The following is a 19,229-nucleotide window of genomic DNA, read 5'->3' as shown; positions in this document are numbered from 1 at the left end:
ACGTTCCCCATTGTCGTTTCTGTGGTAAATCTGCGCACGCTTGGATCTTCAGGATAAGTGTTTGCATGGGTAACGTTGGTGTCTACAAACTTTCCTAAACATGTGTGATTTAGGACAAAGTAGCGACTGGTGTTATCTTCCAGATGTTGCCTTAATAGAGGTTTACAAATACTTGGATGACAGTGAACGAGTGGCTGCAGCCCGTGTATGTAAAAACTGGTTGCGGCTCTTTGAAACGCCATTACTATGGCGGTACCGGTGTGTTAGCTTTGGTGGATTCGATGCTATGGGCACGGCGGAAAGAGCTTGTAGATATATTAAAAGGTTTGGAAAACACTTGCGATCGTTAGCTATAAGATTCCAGGGACCTACCTATCGAACGGTGAAAGTCATTTCTCAAGCGACTGAAGTCTTTCTGAAGAAGTTAGCAGTCATAGCAAACATGCGACTCAAAGAATTTACACTCTACCATGCTAATATGGAAAATCACTGGCATTTTGTAGCCTCTAAAAATCGTGTCGTTGCTTCGCTCTGTCGTTTTCTGAGACGATGCCGGGAACTTGAAGTACTAAACTTAATCGCTGCACGTGTAACACTTGTAGATGGTTGTAGAATATTAGAGTCCCTCGGACGGGGAGCAGCATCAAAAACTCTGAAATTTCTATACATGGAAGACATGTTCCAAACCAATGTCATCCCCATCTCTATATCACGTTATAGAAATGCTATGTCAAAGATGAAAGGATTAACTTATATCTATACTAATTACAACACGGTAAACGGAGAAATTCTAAGGCATTTCGCCAGGGAACAGAAAATGAAAACATTTACTCTTACTATTGATTGCGATATTAATAGTTGGGTAATAGAACCAGAGACGTGGACCTACTTTAAAAGGCAATGTCCTGACACCAAAGTCATATTCTATATCTATGCTTCTGGATTCCGTCATGGTATACAGCATGCACTACCAGAAACTGTTCCTATGAAAGAGATTGACATTATTGCATGGCCAGCGATTGTAGAGTCGAGAGCAGAGGCACAGACTAGATTGTGTGGATTGATTCATCACATCAGTAATGTTTACTCTGATACTTTAGGTAAGTGAATCATTGATTAAGTGAATCATTGATTAAGTGAATCATTGATTAAGTGAATCATTGATTAATCACATCAGCAATGTTTACTCTGACACCTTAGGTAAGTCTATCATTGATTAATCACATCATTAATGTTTACTCTGATATTTTAGGTAAGTGAATCATTGATTAATCACATTAGTTATGTTCACTCTGACACTTTAGGTAAGTGAATCATTCATTAATCATATCAGTAATGTCTACTCTGACACTTTAGATAAGTGAATCATTCATTAATCATATCAGCAATGTCTACTCTGACACTTTAGGTAAGTGAATCATTCATTAATCATATCAGTAATGTTTACTCTGACACTTTAGATAAGTGAATCATTGATTAATCACATAAGTAATGTCTACTCTGACACTTTAGGTAAGTGAATCATTGATTAATCACATCAGTTATGTTCACTCTGACACTTTAGGTAAGTGAATCATTCATTAATCATATCAGCAATGTTTACTCTGACACTTTAGGTAAGTCTATCATTGATTAATCACATCATTAATGTTTACTCTGACACCTTAGGTAAGTGAATCATTGATTAATCACATCAGTTATGTTCACTCTGACACTTTAGGTAAGTGAATCATTCATTAATCATATCAGTTATGTTCACTCTGACACTTTAGGTAAGTGAATCATTGATTAATCACATCAGTTATGTTCACTCTGACACTTTAGGTAAGTGAATCATTCATTAATCATATCAGCAATGTCTACTCTGACACTTTAGGTAAGTGAATCATTGATTAATCACATAAGTAATGTCTACTCTGACACTTTAGGTAAGTGAATCATTGATTAATCACATCAGTTATGTTCACTCTGACACTTTAGGTAAGTGAATCATTCATTAATCATATCAGCAATGTTTACTCTGACACCTTAGGTAAGTGAATCATTGATTAATCACATCAGTTATGTTCACTCTGACACTTTAGGTAAGTGAATCATTCATTAATCATATCAGCAATGTTTACTCTGACACCTTAGGTAAGTGAATCATTGATTAATCACATCAGTTATGTTCACTCTGACACTTTAGGTAAGTGAATCATTCATTAATCATATCAGTAATGTTTACTCTGACACTTTAGATAAGTGAATCATTGATTAATCACATAAGTAATGTCTACTCTGACACTTTAGGTAAGTGAATCATTGATTAATCACATCAGTAACGTTTACTCTGACACCTTAGGTAAGTGAATCATTGATTAATCACATCAGTTATGTTTACTCTGACACCTTAGGTAAGTGATTCATTGATTAATCACATCAGCAATATTTACTCTAAACACTATAGGTAAGTGAATCACTGATAACTCAGATCAGCAATAACTATTTAACACTTTATATAAATGAATCATTGTTGGTTTATATCAGCAATCATAATTAAACTATTTGTGTCGCGAATCATTGATTTATCACACCAGTAATGTGTACTATGACAATTTTGGTAGTGAAACATTGATTAATCTCATCAGCAATGTTTTCTCCGATATAATAACATAATGAATACATGATTCATCACAACAACAATGTTCCTCTAGCAACAACCGATGATTTTTAAATTTACTTCATAACATCAGCTGTTTTTACAATAAGTATGGTAATCATTGTTTACTCTAACAAAAGAAATAATCATTGTTTACTCTAACAAAAGAAATAATCATTGATTCAATTATTCGCAGCGGTTTAGTCCAACCGAATTTCTAATGGAACCTTATAATTTTGAAAGTGTCATTAAGTTGTATAACAACTCTCCACAAGAGACCAAAATGGCACAGAAATTAACAACTATAGGTCATCGTACGGCCTTCAACAATGAGAAAATTCCATACCGCATAGGCAGCTATAAAAGCCCGAAATGGCAATGTAAAACGATTCAAACGATAAAACTAACGGGATAATCCGATATCACCATTATGTAATTAGAGGCGGATTTGGAGGGTTTTCGAGGGACACGGATCCTTCTTTTGTGGTAAATTGTTTGTTGATAAATTAGGCAATCACTGAAGCCCACTTATGAAATTTCTACATGGATCCTACCACTAATTGTATGTCAAGGTAACCAAACATATACATCTCCCGTTTTTAAACATAAATCTGCATACGAACACTTATTTTACTTGAGATTAATTATTAACTTAGGTTATTTGTTTTCAGAGAGTTTCAGCCTTCACCTTGACAAGAACCAGCCAGTTGACGACGAGATCCTGTACTTTCTGGGGAGATGCTATCGTCTCAAACATTTAAGTCTGTTCTGCAAAATGTCTGTTAACACTGTGGAGAAAATTTGCCAGATGCAGTATGATAAACAATTAAGTAAGAATTTATAAGTTTTGACTTTTATACATTGTTTGGAATCGGGTCTTTGGAATCAAATGAGATAACTATAACATTGACTATGTGTTAAAATAGTCTTACATCCTGATGATACGATAGAAACAAAATCAATGACTGAAGTATTACAGAATAAATAATAAGGTTTTGTCCATAAAAAAAAAGTTTGACATTGGTGAATGGGACTAATAAGATGTAAGGCATATGCGATTGTTAAGGTAGGTAGTATAGAGACTGTTGTAGAAGTCCCAGGGTAGTATCAATAAAAAGAAAAGTCTATACTGAAACTACAGTGAAAATAGAACAAACAGAAATGTATATTAAATGTAGTTTTACTGTTTGAAAAATGTTTAGATGAGTTTTACAATAAGAATACTTTTGTCAAATTCAGATCTGCGATCCCTGAATCTTGGAGTATTGGGTCTAGATGAAACAGAATTGAAGTATTTAATGACCGTCCGAGTACAACTTACACAAGCTATCAGCCAAAGCAATAATAACGTCGTCATCACATCGGAGCTCGAGTCAGACGATGACGAGGAAAGCATGGAAGAGGAATCGGAAGAGGAAGAGGAAAACGAAGAAGATGTTTTAGAAGATGAAGATGAGGAGGAAAGTGTTGAGGAGGAAAATGGTCACGTACTTGGTAATCTCGATGGACAGGCAAATGAAGAACAACCTCTTGCGGCTGTTGTAAATAATGAAGATGATGGCAACGAAGAGGGAAATGAAAATAATGAAGAGAGCAACCAAGATGGAGATGAAAATGGTCACATAATTGGAAATCTTGATGGACAGTCTAATGCAGAACAACCTCGTGAGGTGGTCAATAATGAGGATGAGGGTAACGAAGATGAGGAGGAAAATGAAAATAACGAAGAAAACAATGAAATTGTAGAGGCTATTGAAAATGAAGAGGGAGACGAAAGCAATGGTTTACTTGTTCAACATGATGAGGTCGAGGATGGTAATCAAAACGATGTAGAGGTTAACAATGAAAATGATGGCGAAGTTAACAATGGGAACCAAGATGAAAACAATTTGAATGAAGGAAACGCTATGCTTGATACTGAAAACATTGATGGCGGAAATGTAGATGATGAGGAGAATGTGGAACAATACAATGAAGAAGAAAACCTGACTAGTGGTCAACAGGAAATCAGAACAATTATTGGACACAACTCTTTGAATGGTGAAAATGGTGAGCCTCAACACATCGAAGACGACAGGACTAATACTGAACATAATTATGGAATGAGCTTTGATCAGTATTACGAAAATATATCTGTCATTGAAGACGTCATTAATTATGATACAGAAAATATTGGAATAGATGAACAGAGCAACATGCAAGAGATCAATAGTTATCCGGGAGAAACCAGTCGGAATAATGACAGAGACAGCAGTACTGGGCATTGCGTTGGATACGTAGAAGTTTTCTACTGGGAGAATAGTAGGACCCGTGCCAGAGAAGATTTCCATGGTGTCGATAACGAGGTCAGCCAATACTTCCCCTGGGAGGACATTGAAACCGATGGTGTCCAGGACAGGGGCGGCTTAAATGCAGAAAACAATGATGAGAATGGAGATAATATCGACAATGAAGGGAACGATGAAAATAGTGAAGAGATCAATAGAGAAAGTGTAGAAATAAACGATGAACATGGCCCTTCCGACGTCGAACCGGAGAGTTTTAATAACGCAGATGACAATGATATCGATGAAAGAGGCGTGGACGAAGGAATTTGTCACAATGATGATGAAGGAAACAACGAAATCAATGTCGAAAACATAGGCCATGATGATGAAAACATCGACCATGAAAACGATAACATTGATCATGAAGATGATATCCATGATGGCATTGATGATTCCGATATCAATGACGATGATCCTGAAGACGACGAAGCCGATGAAACTGATCATTTAGATGAAAATGATGATGAGAATGAGGGTGACGATGAAGGCGATGAAGAAGATGAAGATTCAGTCGATGACATTTTTGCCCAATTAATGGCAGAAACTGATGATGAAGAGGAAGACGAAGACTACGATGTTGTTTTAATGGAGGATAGATCCGAGGATGATGAGTCTACTGAGTATGAAGATGAGGGTGATGATGAAAACGACGATAGATCGATAAATGAAGCAGAAACAACGGACGAAGAATTGTAAAAATCTGAATAGCTACCTTATTTATTTGGTATGAAGTTTGATTAATTTATGAATAAAAATAATTGTAAAACCGCAATATTTTCTGTACTTAAATTATATGTTAAGATCATATGGCTTTAGGCGTATTAACATACTGCCTCGACATAGAGCAGACACTCACCAATATTTTCTAGGTGACATTTCAGGGGAGGAAACCCCTGCCCCTGACCCCTTTAAATCCATATCTGAATCTAATCTCTTTTCAATTGATTATCGAAAAGACAATTAATCATATGTAAAAAAAAAAATCTATTTAAGGAACTATACTTTTCAGTTTTTATGTTCACCATCTTGCCAGTTGTTATTCAGTGATGAAGTAAAGAACGATTCTAACATCAACTATAACAGTTCTCTTTAAAGGAACATTTGCAAGAGTTGGTAACAAACTAACTATATAAAACGTGTTTTAAAGTCCCCTTGCACGCACAACAAAGGATTTCACAAACTAAAAACAATAAACAAGACTGGCAAAAGCATGGCTTATTCAAAATATTGTAAGAAAACTGGACGATGAAAAGTAACTTAATGATTGACAAGGAAATGAAGCAGTTGGACTCCTTAAACGCTTATTTATAACTATATTAAAAAGACATGATTTTTTTTTAAAACGAAGAGAAATTATCTTGTCACAAGAGAAAACAAAAAACTATAAAAACGGAAAAGGATCATTCAAACATGAATCTGCCAAGATATCCAGCCTTATTAACAATATACGTTCTTCAACAAACAAAAAAACAAGAATCGAACCACACCTTGACAAATTCTCTTACCCACAAAATAAGAAGCCCAGATAACATCATGCATTCGTCAGCAAAATACAAACTGATAATGATGTCTATCCCATATGTCAAGCTCTGAGTAGAACCTATCAAAGAAAAATTGTCTTACCCACACAATAAGATAAAATTGAGAAAAGAAATGGGGAGTGTGTCAAAGCGACAACAACTCGACCATAGAGCAGACAACAGCCGAAGGCCACCAATGGGTCTTCAATGTAGCGAGAATTCCCGCACCCGTAGATACCCAGATGACAGCATACGTTCTTCAACAAATCACAAATGTCCAAACCATGTGTCAAGCTTTTGAGATACCCAGATGACAGTGTATGTTCTTCAACAAAACACAAGTGTCTATATATATATATATATATATATATATAGCATGTGTCAAGCTTTGAATCGCACCACACCCAGACAAGTTCTCTCACCCACAAAATAAGAGAACAAGATGCCAATATACTTTCTTCAACAAACCACAAGTGTTTATACCATGGGTCAAGCTTTGAGTCGCATCACACCTAGACAAGTTCTCTTACACACAAAATAAGATACACAGATGACAACACAATACTATTAAAATACAAAAAAGAACATATATTTCGTTCAAAATTAATTAATTCAGCATTCCACATAATTGTTTTCAATTCTCATACAAGACGCATGCTGCTAACAATGTTGAAATCTTCATTCATTTATAGCCGATTTCATTGAGTGTGTAGGGAAAGGTAATATCTTTGGTTAGCTTGCTTGTTATCTGAACCGTAAAGTCATTATTAGGTCAGGTAAACTGCCCTTATTTGGAAGTAGTATAGTCCACCAGAGACAGATAGATTAGTTATCTGCTGGACTAGTCTACTCTCAAAGGAGGGTAGTGTACCTGACCTAACAATAACTTCACTGTTCAGCTTACAAGCCAGCTAACCAAAGATATACAATGTGGCTTCACACTCAATGAAATCCGCTGTAAAAATAATGCTAATTTTAAACGAATGCAAAAGGAACCGAGGGTAAACATCAATGAGTTATTCCAGTGAGCCAAGAGCAATAGAAAAGATTACTCTTCACTTACTGTGACAAGGTTATATTGGTGACCTTTATTTTATACAGATTTATGATGACTGACCTATGATAACGTTCATATGACAGTTAATTAAGTTTTAGACAATTAGGGCAAACAGGCTTTAAGATTTTTATGATGGCATTATTTCTAGAGCACAAAAATGTAGAAATGTCCTTCAAATGTTCATGTGTGGCAATCTGAATAATGTCAAGAAGTTATAATTAAACTGTTGCATACAATTATAACATCTGCTTTTTGGCAGATTAACATCAATTTGCTCATAAATAAATTTAAAAGACAAATATTTTTAGCTTTTGTTTCTGCATTGGTATTTAGTATTTTAGCTAACTGTAGCCTTGCACATGCTCATGTTTTCCTGAACCTTTAATAGTGTGCATGAAATGATCCTTTGTACAGTCACTGATATTATATGAGTGCTGTTTCATATACACAGAGTTTAGAGTTGTAGAATTTGCTTTCAGTTGTTTATGGTATACTTTAGAATTGTGTATAAGAGTCATTACATTTTGATGAGGCAAACTAAAGTTAGACAAGAGGCTGTCACAACGACAGCAAACCGGATTTATTAACATTTATTTGTGTCCTGGCAATATCACAAGAACCATTACTGATGAATGGTGAAAGTGAAAATCGTCAATATCAAATTTGACCTCCATTTTGTCATCAGTATCAACATATTAAAATTTGAAAAGCTTAGATTGAATGGTTCATGAGTAAATGCAACAACCTGAATGGAAACACCATATTTTACGATCTTTCAAGAACCATAACTCCTGAACGGTAAAAGTCAAAATCGTCATTATTGACCTTGACCTCTATTTTGTCATCAGTAACAACATATTAAAATTTCAAAAGCTTTGGTTGAATGGTTCATGAGAAAATGCACGGACACGACGGGAAAAAACCATTTTTCAATCTTTCAAGAACCATAACTCCTGAACGGTAAAAGTCAAAATCGTCATTATTGAACTTGACCTCCATTTTATCATCAGTAACAGCATATAAAAATTTCGGAAGCTTTGGTAGAACAGTTCATGCATAAATGCACGGACACGACTGGAAACTCCATTTTTCAATCTTTCAAGAACCATAACTCCTGAACGGTAAAAGTCAAATTCGTCATTATTGAACTTGACCTCCATTCTTTCATTAGTAACAACATATTAAAATTTGGGAAGCTTTGGTAGAACAGTTCATGCGTAAATGCACGGACAACTCCATTTTTCAATCTTTCAAGAACCATAACTCCTGAACGGTAAAAGTCAAAATCTCCATTATTGAACTTGACCTTCGTATAGTTGTCAGTAATAACATATTAAAATTTCAAAAGCTTTGGTTGAACGGTTCATGAGTTAATGCACGGACAACATTTGATGCCGCCCGCCCACCCGCCGGCCCACCCGCCCGCCGTACATCCACAAATCAATAACCGACATTTTTGTCACAAAAATCCGGTTAAAAATTGAAACTTCAAATTCAACATTTTTGATTTGCAATGGGGCATAACTCTAGTAAGGTAAAATTGACGCCACCAGAAATTCATCATGATCTGTGTTTTGTGGTAAAAAGCATTGTTTATAAGTTTCATAACATTTGCTTATCCTGTTCAAGCAAATTTATTATTGAAGGTAGTTCACTCTGAGGTTGTGGTCATATCAACTTGAACCTTAATACACATTTTCATTATTAAAGTTATATACCAAATTACTGTTTTGACACTTTTTCATTGTTCTCTGAACATACATAATTTAAAAGCGTGAAATTAGAACATTCTCGAGTTCAAATATTTGGTTTAGGTAGCTTACATTTTGACATAGGACTCGGACTTCTCTTGAACTGAATTTTAATGTGCGTATTTTTATCAATTACTTTTCTACATTGGCTACAGGTATAGGGGGGGGGGGGTTGAGATTTAACCCCGCCGCAATTTTGGGCCTGTCCCAAGTCAAGAGCCTCTGGCCTTTGTTAGTCTTGTATGATTTTTAATTTTAGTTTCTTGTGTATAATTCGGAGTTTAGTATGATGTCCAGTATCACTGTACTAGTATACTTATTTTTAAGGGCCAGCTGAAGGACACCTATGGGTGCAGGAATTCTCGCTACATTGAAGACCCATTGGTGACCTTCTGCTGTTGTCTTTTCTATGGTCGGGTTGTTGTCCCTTAGACACATTCCCCATTTCTTTTCTCAATTTTACAATGAAATTGCAGGCACATCAACTTGCAACTTAATACACATGTTACATCTACAGCTTTTGGTGGGAGGGTTGTGCTGCTGAGTACTTTTTTTTTCTAATGTTATGTTTTCTGTATTTTGTACTCAGTCTGTTGTTTTTCTGTTTGTCTTCATTCTATTTAAGCCAATGGGTTGTCAGTTTAATTTTGACTTATGATTTTAAATGTCCTGTTGAAAGCTTTGCCTCTCTTTCATTGTGAAGTGAAATTTTACTTCTATGCTAAATTGTGATTTTGACCCAAACATAATGTTTTACTGTACATTGACATGTGTGTAAACCTTTGTGTCATATCAGTATCAAGTTTTTTCTTCCATGACACAACAATTACTAGATTAAGTCTAACACATCCAAATGAATGACTTAATTTCTTCATGATGCATAGCTTTGATTTGAATCCTTGTCCAGGATTGACAATACTTTTTGTCCTTTTGTGTTGTTCCATTTACTCTTCAAAGTTTGTATTAGGTTTTGGATTATTAACTATGTTACCATCCCCGAAGAGACCTCAGTTGTCCAAACACACATCAAGTGCAATAAAATTGGTATTTTGTAAAGTTATTATGTGCATGTATGTCTCTTATCAAGTTTCTAAAAGATCTCCCCAAGAATTAGAAGTTTATGCTTTTGCTTGTTCACCTGTACCAAACAGTATTTGAGTATGGAAATTGAATGATTAATACTACACGTTCAAGCGTGAATTGTCTGGGCACTTCAAGGAAGGGATGTTTGTCAGTGGAAAAGTCCTGTACAGATTTAACAAAAAAGTTATGGATACTCATTTAAGTTGTAAAGAAAACAACAAATCAGTCATATATTTAATCTCTGTTTATTATTTCAATAAATAAATAAATAACAAGTCTTGATTCTAGCACCAAAGTTTTCTACAATTCATCATCTTCCCTTGTGGCTCGACTCTGTCTATAGTTCTTGGCATTCTGATTGGTTTGGCTCCATTCAGTTTCATGTGATTGCACTGTATAAACTGGATTACCTCCCTTTTGTGTCACCTCATGTCCTCTTTCACTAAGAAATAAAGGTCAGCAAAGAACACGATGGTACCAAGTACTAATCCAGACATCAATTGCTGAAATACAAAACAGATAATGGACGTACTGGTGTAGGAATTCAAGAACCTACCTAGACCTCAACACATTTTTTGTTTGTTAAAAGACTATTTACACTTGAAAGCAAATTTGTTTGCCATTACATAAAATCACACAGGTTTCAATAAACTTTGACATCACAATTTATAACATTTGACGTTAAAATTAGAAAGTGATTGTTGCTCGACGTCAGAAGGTTATTCAGAGTAGATCAAAGGTCATTCAGAGGCAAAATACAGCTAAATACCAAAAGTGTAAATACGTTTATTGCTATCTAATTGATGAATACACTAAATATTATTTTATCTAAAGCTTATGTTTAAAATTATTTAAAACTAAATCAAGTGCTTAAAATGTTTTGTTTGCATTCTTAGCTGTTTAAAAGATGACTTCACGTACTGCATTTCAACAGATATAATTAGACTGAGAAAAACTACCTTTCAAAATATGTCTGTTTGTATAACAGATGACTTCAGGTACTGTATTCCAACAGATATAATTAGACTGAGAAAAACTACTATTCAAAATATGTCTGTTTGTATAACAGATGACTTAAGGTACTGTATTCCAACAGATATAATTAGACTGAGAAAAACTACCTTTCAAAATATGTCTGTTTGTATAACAGATGACTTCAGGTACTGTATTCCAACAGATATAATTAGACTGAGAAAAACTACCTTTCAAAATATGTCTGTTTGTATAACAGATGACTTCAGGTACTGTATTCCAACAGATATAATTAGACTGAGAAAAACTACCTTTCAAAATATGTCTGTTTGTATAACAGATGACTTCAGGTACTGTATTCCAACAGATATAATTAGACTGAGAAAAACTACCTTTCAAAATATGTCTGTTTGTATAACAGATGACTTCAGGTACTGTATTCCAAAAGATATAATTAGACTGAGAAAAACTACCTTTCAAAATATGTCTGTTTGTATAACAGATGACTTCAGGTACTGTATTCCAAAAGATATAATTAGACTGAGAAAAACTTTCCTCTTATCAAAATGTCTGTAACATTCTGGTTAACTTACCAAAGGGAAAGAATCTTGTCCAGAATCAGCAAATGCATACTTTGTAGCCATGTATCCAAAGACAAAAGCCCCGCCCACTGTCAACACAAAGTTAAACACTCCTATCATCTGATTGTTCAGTGTTTTCACTAAAAAATAAACATAATGCAGAATTAATGGTGTTTTAATTTTTGTACGAATAACCCTATAAATAGATGAATTTGAAAGATTTAAAATATGTCAGACAAAAGTCATATTTCATATAAATGAAAGAATTGTGTATGAGTTTCATAAAATTTGGATGTAACAAATGTAAGTTATGTAAGTTTGGATGAGGAATCTAAAAAAAAAAATAGCAATTTTCCAAGTTTTTTTTTTTTTTTTTTTTTATTATTGTTTTTGGCTTTTAACTAGCTGTCAGTAACTGCGAGTACTCTCTAATCGTATTTTCTTGTTAATTCGACCTGTTGAAACTGTTTATAATACCTTTTTGTTATTTTATATTAATATGGAATATTATATATACCAGCTTTGATTATTTGGAATATCTTCTAATTTTCACTACATTTGTATAAACTTCAAGATTTACCTGTATTATTAAAACCGTTTTTTTTTCAAATGTGATAATTTTCGTAGGGTTAAATATTTCGCAGTGGTGTCTTGCCATTGCTTTGTTTGGACTTATTTGTTTGCTTTTTGGCCTTGAATGTTTATCCCTGATATTTTATTAATTATCATTCAGATATCGCAGATCAAATTTATTCCTTCAGTGTATTAATTTACCTTTTTTGATTGAGTTAAGCCTGCCAATTGATATTTTATCGTATGTTTTTCTATGTTGTGATGTTATGCTATTGTTTCAGGAAAAAGGGAGAAGGTTTGGTACCATTAAAACGTTTAATCCCGCTGCAAATGTTTGCACCTGTCCTAAGTCAGGAATCTGATGTACAGTAGTTGTCGTTTGTTTAAGTAATTTATACATGTTTCTCGTTTCTCGTTTTTTTATATAGATTAGACCGTTGGTTTTCCCGTTTGAACGGTTTTAAACTAGTAATTTTGGGGCCCTTTATAGCTTGTTGTTCAGTGTGAGCCAAGGCTCTGTGTTGAAGGCCGTACATTGACCTATAATGGTTTACTTTTTTTAAAATTGTTATTTGGATGGAGGGTTGTCTCATTGGCACTCACAGCACATCTTCCTATATCTATCTACTGACTCTAGAACCCTAAGTGACTTACTACCCAAATTTTAACTCTGTCTGAGAGTTTTGGTTTTTATCAATGTGTATGAGTTTCATTAATTTTGTATGAGGCAATCTTAAGTTAGCATGCGGAAATGAAAATGGGTCAGATGCATGAGATGGAAGGCCTTTTTTAAATTACAGATTGTTCAACTTTATATAAGTAAAACAAGATGTTGTAACAGCGAATACATGTAGGGACACAAATAACTAAAAAATATCTAGAGGTCGACATATGGTCTTCAATAATAGGGAGGGTTTTAAAGTCATTATAGTATGTATATATTTTATTTTTCTAAAATTTCTGTTTTGGTAACTTTTGCTATGCTAAACAAAGAAGTTTTTTTATAAGGGGAGATAACTTACATTCTTTTCCTATTGAACCTGGTTCATGAACCTAAAAATAAAAAAAGATTTATCTTGATCATTAGTCTAATTTGAATGAATACATATCAAAATTGAGAATGGAAATGGGGAATGTGCCAAAGAGACAACAACCCGACCATAGAAAAAAACAACAGCTGAAGGTCACCAACAGGTCTTCAATGTAGCGGGAAATTCCCGCACCCGGAGTCGTCCATCAGCTGGCCCCTAACCAAATATATACTAGTACAGTGATAATGAACGCCATACTAATTTCCAAATTGTACACAAGAAACTAAAATTAAAATAATACTAGACTAACAAAGACCAGAGGCTCCTGACTTGGGACAGGCGCAAAAATGTGGCGGGGTTAAACATGTTTGTGAGATCTCTACCCTCCCCCTATACCTCTAGCCAATGTAGAAAAGTAAATTATATAGTATTATGTTTCTCGAGTAACAAACTACATATGTGTTTTGTGTTAGGGCATCAGGAAAGACCTTAGATACAAGTTTTATCTAATGAAGTAATTCAGACAGAGAACTATTCACTAAATTCAATATGAATCAATGAACCATGAAAAAGAGGTCAAGATCATAAGAATCCAGTCAATATGAATCAATGAACCATGAGAATGAGGTCAAGATTATAAGTATCCAGTAAAAGTGACATGTGCACCAATTATATTCTAATTAAAATAACTGTAGCTGAGATAACTAAACCTAAAGGTTACTTCATGTTATATCAATATAAATGCCTTTTCACCTTGAAATGAGGCCAAGGACAACTCAAATGTGCCAGATGGACATCACAGATCAACAGTCAAATATGGATTGCCTTGAATTACTACAATACGATATATATCTTAAGTTTTTAATTTAAATGGTCCACCTAAGTATCATAATGCCAGTATCCCTAATTAAACTTTGTAGTCCAAGGTACATAAATGATCTTTATTACTTGTACAAGAAGTAGTAATAATGAAAGTTTTCTAAATGGGAATCATTTCAATTTGTTTTACCTTAAACTATACAAAGATTATAATAACATAAAAAGAAAATGTGGTATGATTAACAATGAGACAACCCTTCAGAAAAGACCTCAAAAAGTCTGTTTTAGCACTATAATAACTATAGTTTACCTTGAATGTTCCAACATTTTTTGTCATCTTTTTGTAGTCTTTGTTTTCTTGTTGTGTCTTCAGTTTTTTAATTCTAGCTTCAAGTTCTGGATTCTAAAACAAAAACTTGATAAAAACTGAAATGATCTTTTGGTATAAACAGGCCTCTACAATAACTTTTTTTTCAACTTGTCTAGTAGGACAAGTACATACCAAAACTTACTTGTCCGAATGAAATTGTAACTTGTCCAAAAAAAATCTTAATAATAACCTTTTTTGCATTTCAAGTTGATTCAAGAAACAAAATGAATTAAAAAAAAAATTGAACAGAATTTGATTTATATCCTTTGAAATACTTTTAAAAGATATGAGCCATGAACAACTGAATTTAGTTGTGTCACAGGACTTCGGTTCTATAGTTTCTATAAATGCTAAAGTCTCATCATACTTTGCACATGAGGCACCATCTGATTGGACTCTAAATGTACACTCATTGGATTTTTATCCTATTTTTTTAAAAGTTGAAAAAAGTTTATTCAAATGCAATCAATAAAAAGAATATGAGGTATGATTGTCAATGAGACAAAAGACCAAATGACACAGAAATTAACAACTATAGCTAGGTCACTGCATTGCAAGTATTGTTTTTTCTACATAAAGATCAAACAATTGATTTGATGATTTTTATGGTAAATAATTTCCTCATTCTTATTTAAAAAATACGGTATGGACATTGGTATTAATTATTATAAAGCAACAAAATAAGGTAGGAAAGGAGGTTCTGATTTGTCTTGGTCCAGAAATGTCTACTGCCTTGCCAAACTGTCTATTAATCAAGTCTATGAAATATGTCTCCTACGGTGCCCAACTGTCTATTAAACTTGGAGCCGAATCATTTCTGAGCTGGAGACGAACTGTCTTTTAAAGTTACCTTATCTAAAAATCGCATGGTTGAATGGAATCTGTAAGACTGGTTTCCGAGAAAAGTGTGCTTTTTACCTGTTTAAAGTACTTGACAAAGAACCAGTTTTAAATTATCGATTGCAAGTCTGAGGGGTCTTTATAAATAAAAAGTTTCAATTAGTTTCAGTTTAAAAAGGAAAGATGTCAAACAAATCTTCTTTTCTTGTTTTTTTTGTTAATAATTATACTTTGTTCATCAAAGTTGGATTAAAATTTATTTTCTGCAGAATGATTCTACTTGTCCCATCGGACAAGCTTGGTATAGCTTTTACTTGTCCGACCTTTTTTACCTCTGGTACCGGACAATCGGACAAGCGTTATTGTCGAGGCCTGATAAAATTACTAAGATTTTGTTCATTTCATGCATAACATTTGTTTCCGTGAAAATATTGTATTTCCTAGTCAATAACATTAATAAACTGACATTTCCCTCATGAAAAAAATCCTTTACATTTACTCCTCTGGTGCGATATAGAGCAGAAGATGAAGTAATTAACAAAACATAAACATGCAGAACAAGATTTTAGTTCCTTAAATTAAAAGTCAATGTAATATAATGCATCCTGTAACTTTAGAAATTTTTGCAAAGATGGTGAATGAAAAAACCCTGACATGGAGAGTTGTCTCATTGGCACTATGACTCATACCACATTTCTATATATGATAGAATTAATGAAAATAAGTTTTCTGTAAATTTGATAGCATTATTTGTATCCAGTTGTTCCCTTGAGTAGAATGTGCCATACCTGCCAACTGTCACTATTGGCGGGGAATTTCCCCCATGGAGGCTCCAAAATGGAAATTTTGAAAGAACAAATTTGTCCACAATTTCAAACAAAACAATTAATTTTACAATGGCTATAGGCTTGTTAAAGTACGAAGAAGCCAAAAAACAACATAAACATGTATTTGAATGCCCCCTTGAAAGTTTTGTGGGACTATGGGAGCCATTTTTCACGTAAAACTCCCATGGGCATTTTGAAAACTTAGCAGGTATGATGTGCCTGGGTGTGAGATTATACTGCCCAATCTTAATATAATAACTAAAGGTTAAAGTTTAAAAATATAATAAGTAACTTACTCTTGTAGGTGGAATGTATTCCTTTAAAATAAGGTCGCTGTCTTCTAAGAGTTCATTTAAATATAAACTGCATTTTTCTGAAAAGGAAGAATTGTTTTATCATTAAATGTTACTTATTTGAAAAATTCATAAACTGAAAAATTACAGTATTATTTTCGTATGGTTGATCATGTTGATAATGAAACATATACACTTAAGCTGTGTTTTGATCTTCGGCGTTAACATTCATTGACACCATCAATTGACATGTCACATTAGGTGGTAACAGCAGTCACTTTTTGAATGTCATAAATAATATCTTGCTCAAATCTTTCAAGGACAATAGGATGGGGCTCCCACAATTTGGCCACAAATTGTCAAATAGGTCATCCAGCATTTCTATAACACATATATATCCTATTAACATGATAAAAGTCAACATGAGGGCATCCACGAAAAATAACAAATATTTATCTAACATCAACTTAAAAACATACCAAATATAAATGTAGCTAATAAACATTCAAAATGTTTCATGTTCCACTGGTTCTACAAACTGAATGCAGTTTCCAGCGCCATACATTAGCCACCTGCTTGCATGAAATTTCATCAGTTGTCTACATTACATTGAAATAAAATTGACATTCAGGGGGAGAGGAGTCTACATAGTTTGTTGTAATACATAAATGTAGTTTATTGAAATATAATACACCAACATTTTGTTATTCTAGTTACAAAATTAACCAGTCTCTAATATAATTAGAGGCATTCTTATAATTAAGATGCTTATACAAAGAAGATGAAGTTGTATAGTATCAGTAGATTAATTTGATTTAAAGAATATATGTATACAACTTTTTTATATATTTAAAATAGTGTCTCATAAGTCAATTTGTTAAGCTGGGTATTGAATCAATACTATTTATTGTTTGAAATACATGTAGACTGCATATATATAAGTAGAGACCCCCCCCCTTTTTCCCCTCCAAAGACCTTCTTATCTATGAACCTTGACACAAAAGACCTAAAACGACATGTCCTTAAGTTAGAAGGATAAAGACAGATTTTGATTTAGTCTTATTTATGGTCTTATCAGTGTCAATGAGAAAATGGATATAATTTGAGTTATCTTTCTTTGTATTCAGAGGTGCTCTTACCGGCAGAGGCTTATACAGTAACACAGTAGAAGTGAATACAAAATGGCGTTGATTTTAAATCAACAGACACACGAGGTCTGGTTTAAAAAATTAAACGGTTTCAAGATAAACGATGTTTTCTTGAGAGTTCATTACAGTTCTCATCTTTCAATTAATTATGATTTTGTTGTGGAACTACGGCAAATGTTGCAAATTGTGCTTGTATGATTAATTGATTAAAATTGAAAGGCTGTTTGACCAAATTTGTGTATACAAATTAATTTTGAGGACTGTTACAACCCATAATATCTGATTACATACAACCACTAATTATGACACCTGTTGTGACTGTTGATAAGAATAGGGTCGTTAACTTGTCATAATATGTCCCAAGGTAAAATTATAGATTTTTAAAAATTGATCAGAAAAACTTCAAAATTGGTAAACAATAATTTTCAGGTATATTTGGTGAAAATCAGGATTTTGACTAAGTTTTACAATCCCAATATCGGGATTCGGGTTAAAAATCGGGATGATACCGCGAAAATCGGGATAGTTGGCAGGTCTGCATTTACTTGATAGGTAACGCTTTGACGCCTTAAATCGACCTTGTCCAAAAAATTATGACGTCTTGAAAGGCTGTTAGTATTATCTTTTTTGCTTTGACACCTTAGTCATGACAGTCGACGTAAGGCGATGTCAAATGCGTCTTAGCACAAAATGATTATATAGCCTTTTAAGACATCATAATTTTTTGGACTAGGTCGATTAAAGGGGTTAAAGCAAAAAAAAATATAATAACCTTTCAAGACCTCACAACAAAGCACTGAATTTCTACACAAACAAAGTTTCATCTTTTTCATTAATCATAAGTATGTATGTACTGGTAAATGCCTCCGATATCTGAAGAACCCCTCGAAAGCTGTGAGGGTACAGTGGCATCCATGTACACTCCCCAACGTGATTAATGGAGATGTGTCACTAACGTATGTTTATACGACAATTACTTTTACAAGGACAATCAATCCCCAACCAACACAAAGGGAGTGCTAGGACACCGGGCAGTCTGTTATTAATCATAATGACAACTGTTGAACTGATCATGTGATGTGTACCTGGTTTTCTGTTTTTATATGCAAAATGAACAAGTTTAAATGGTATTTCTGTGTTCTTTTCATTTTTTATAATGTATGTTTTTATTTCTTCTATCTCATTTGTTGTGGCAGTGTCCAGTTTTTCTGTTACATCTTGAAGTAACTCTCTGATCCTTTCTGTAACTTTCACTTTTGGTTCCATTCTGTACCGGAAATGAAAAGGGTCAATCTTATTTTTACTTTTAGGGTTATCAGGTTTCTGTAAATGCATATTTATTTATGTGTAAATGCTTACAATATTTAGTGACTGTAAAACAAATGATTTTATGAAA

At 33.7% G+C, this 19,229-nt stretch overlaps 2 protein-coding genes across 3 annotated transcripts; one reads left to right on the top strand and one right to left on the bottom strand.

Annotated features, from left to right (window-relative positions):
- The first annotated feature begins 18 nt into the window (after positions 1–18).
- LOC143074950 (uncharacterized) lies at positions 19–5,740 on the top strand. 2 transcript variants are annotated; one of them, XM_076250150.1, is made up of 3 exons: positions 19–1,100; positions 3,313–3,471; positions 3,881–5,740. In XM_076250150.1, the coding sequence occupies exons 1-3, from the start codon at positions 101–103 to the stop codon at positions 5,662–5,664; spliced, it is 2,943 nt and encodes a 980-aa protein (XP_076106265.1). In that variant the 5' UTR covers positions 19–100; the 3' UTR covers positions 5,665–5,740. The 2 variants fall into 2 exon arrangements, with proteins under 2 accessions (XP_076106265.1, XP_076106266.1); XM_076250151.1 differs by lacking the exon at positions 19–1,100 and adding an exon at positions 2,374–2,396.
- Positions 5,741–10,608: 4,868 nt separating this feature from the next.
- LOC143074948 (vacuolar ATPase assembly protein VMA12-like) lies at positions 10,609–19,100 on the bottom strand. Its single transcript, XM_076250148.1, has 6 exons — positions 18,919–19,100; positions 16,689–16,765; positions 14,666–14,758; positions 13,528–13,558; positions 11,945–12,072; positions 10,609–10,882 (listed from the first exon to the last, which is right to left on the bottom strand). The coding sequence occupies exons 1-6, from the start codon at positions 19,097–19,099 to the stop codon at positions 10,802–10,804; spliced, it is 591 nt and encodes a 196-aa protein (XP_076106263.1). The 5' UTR covers position 19,100; the 3' UTR covers positions 10,609–10,801.
- Between the last annotated feature and the right edge of the window lie 129 nt (positions 19,101–19,229).

Source organism: Mytilus galloprovincialis, chromosome 5 (assembly GCF_965363235.1).
Source record: "Mytilus galloprovincialis chromosome 5, xbMytGall1.hap1.1, whole genome shotgun sequence".
In the NCBI taxonomy this organism is placed as follows: domain Eukaryota; kingdom Metazoa; phylum Mollusca; class Bivalvia; order Mytilida; family Mytilidae; genus Mytilus; species Mytilus galloprovincialis.
Note: the sequence above shows the minus strand (reverse complement) of the source record. Positions and strands in the feature narration are given on the sequence as shown.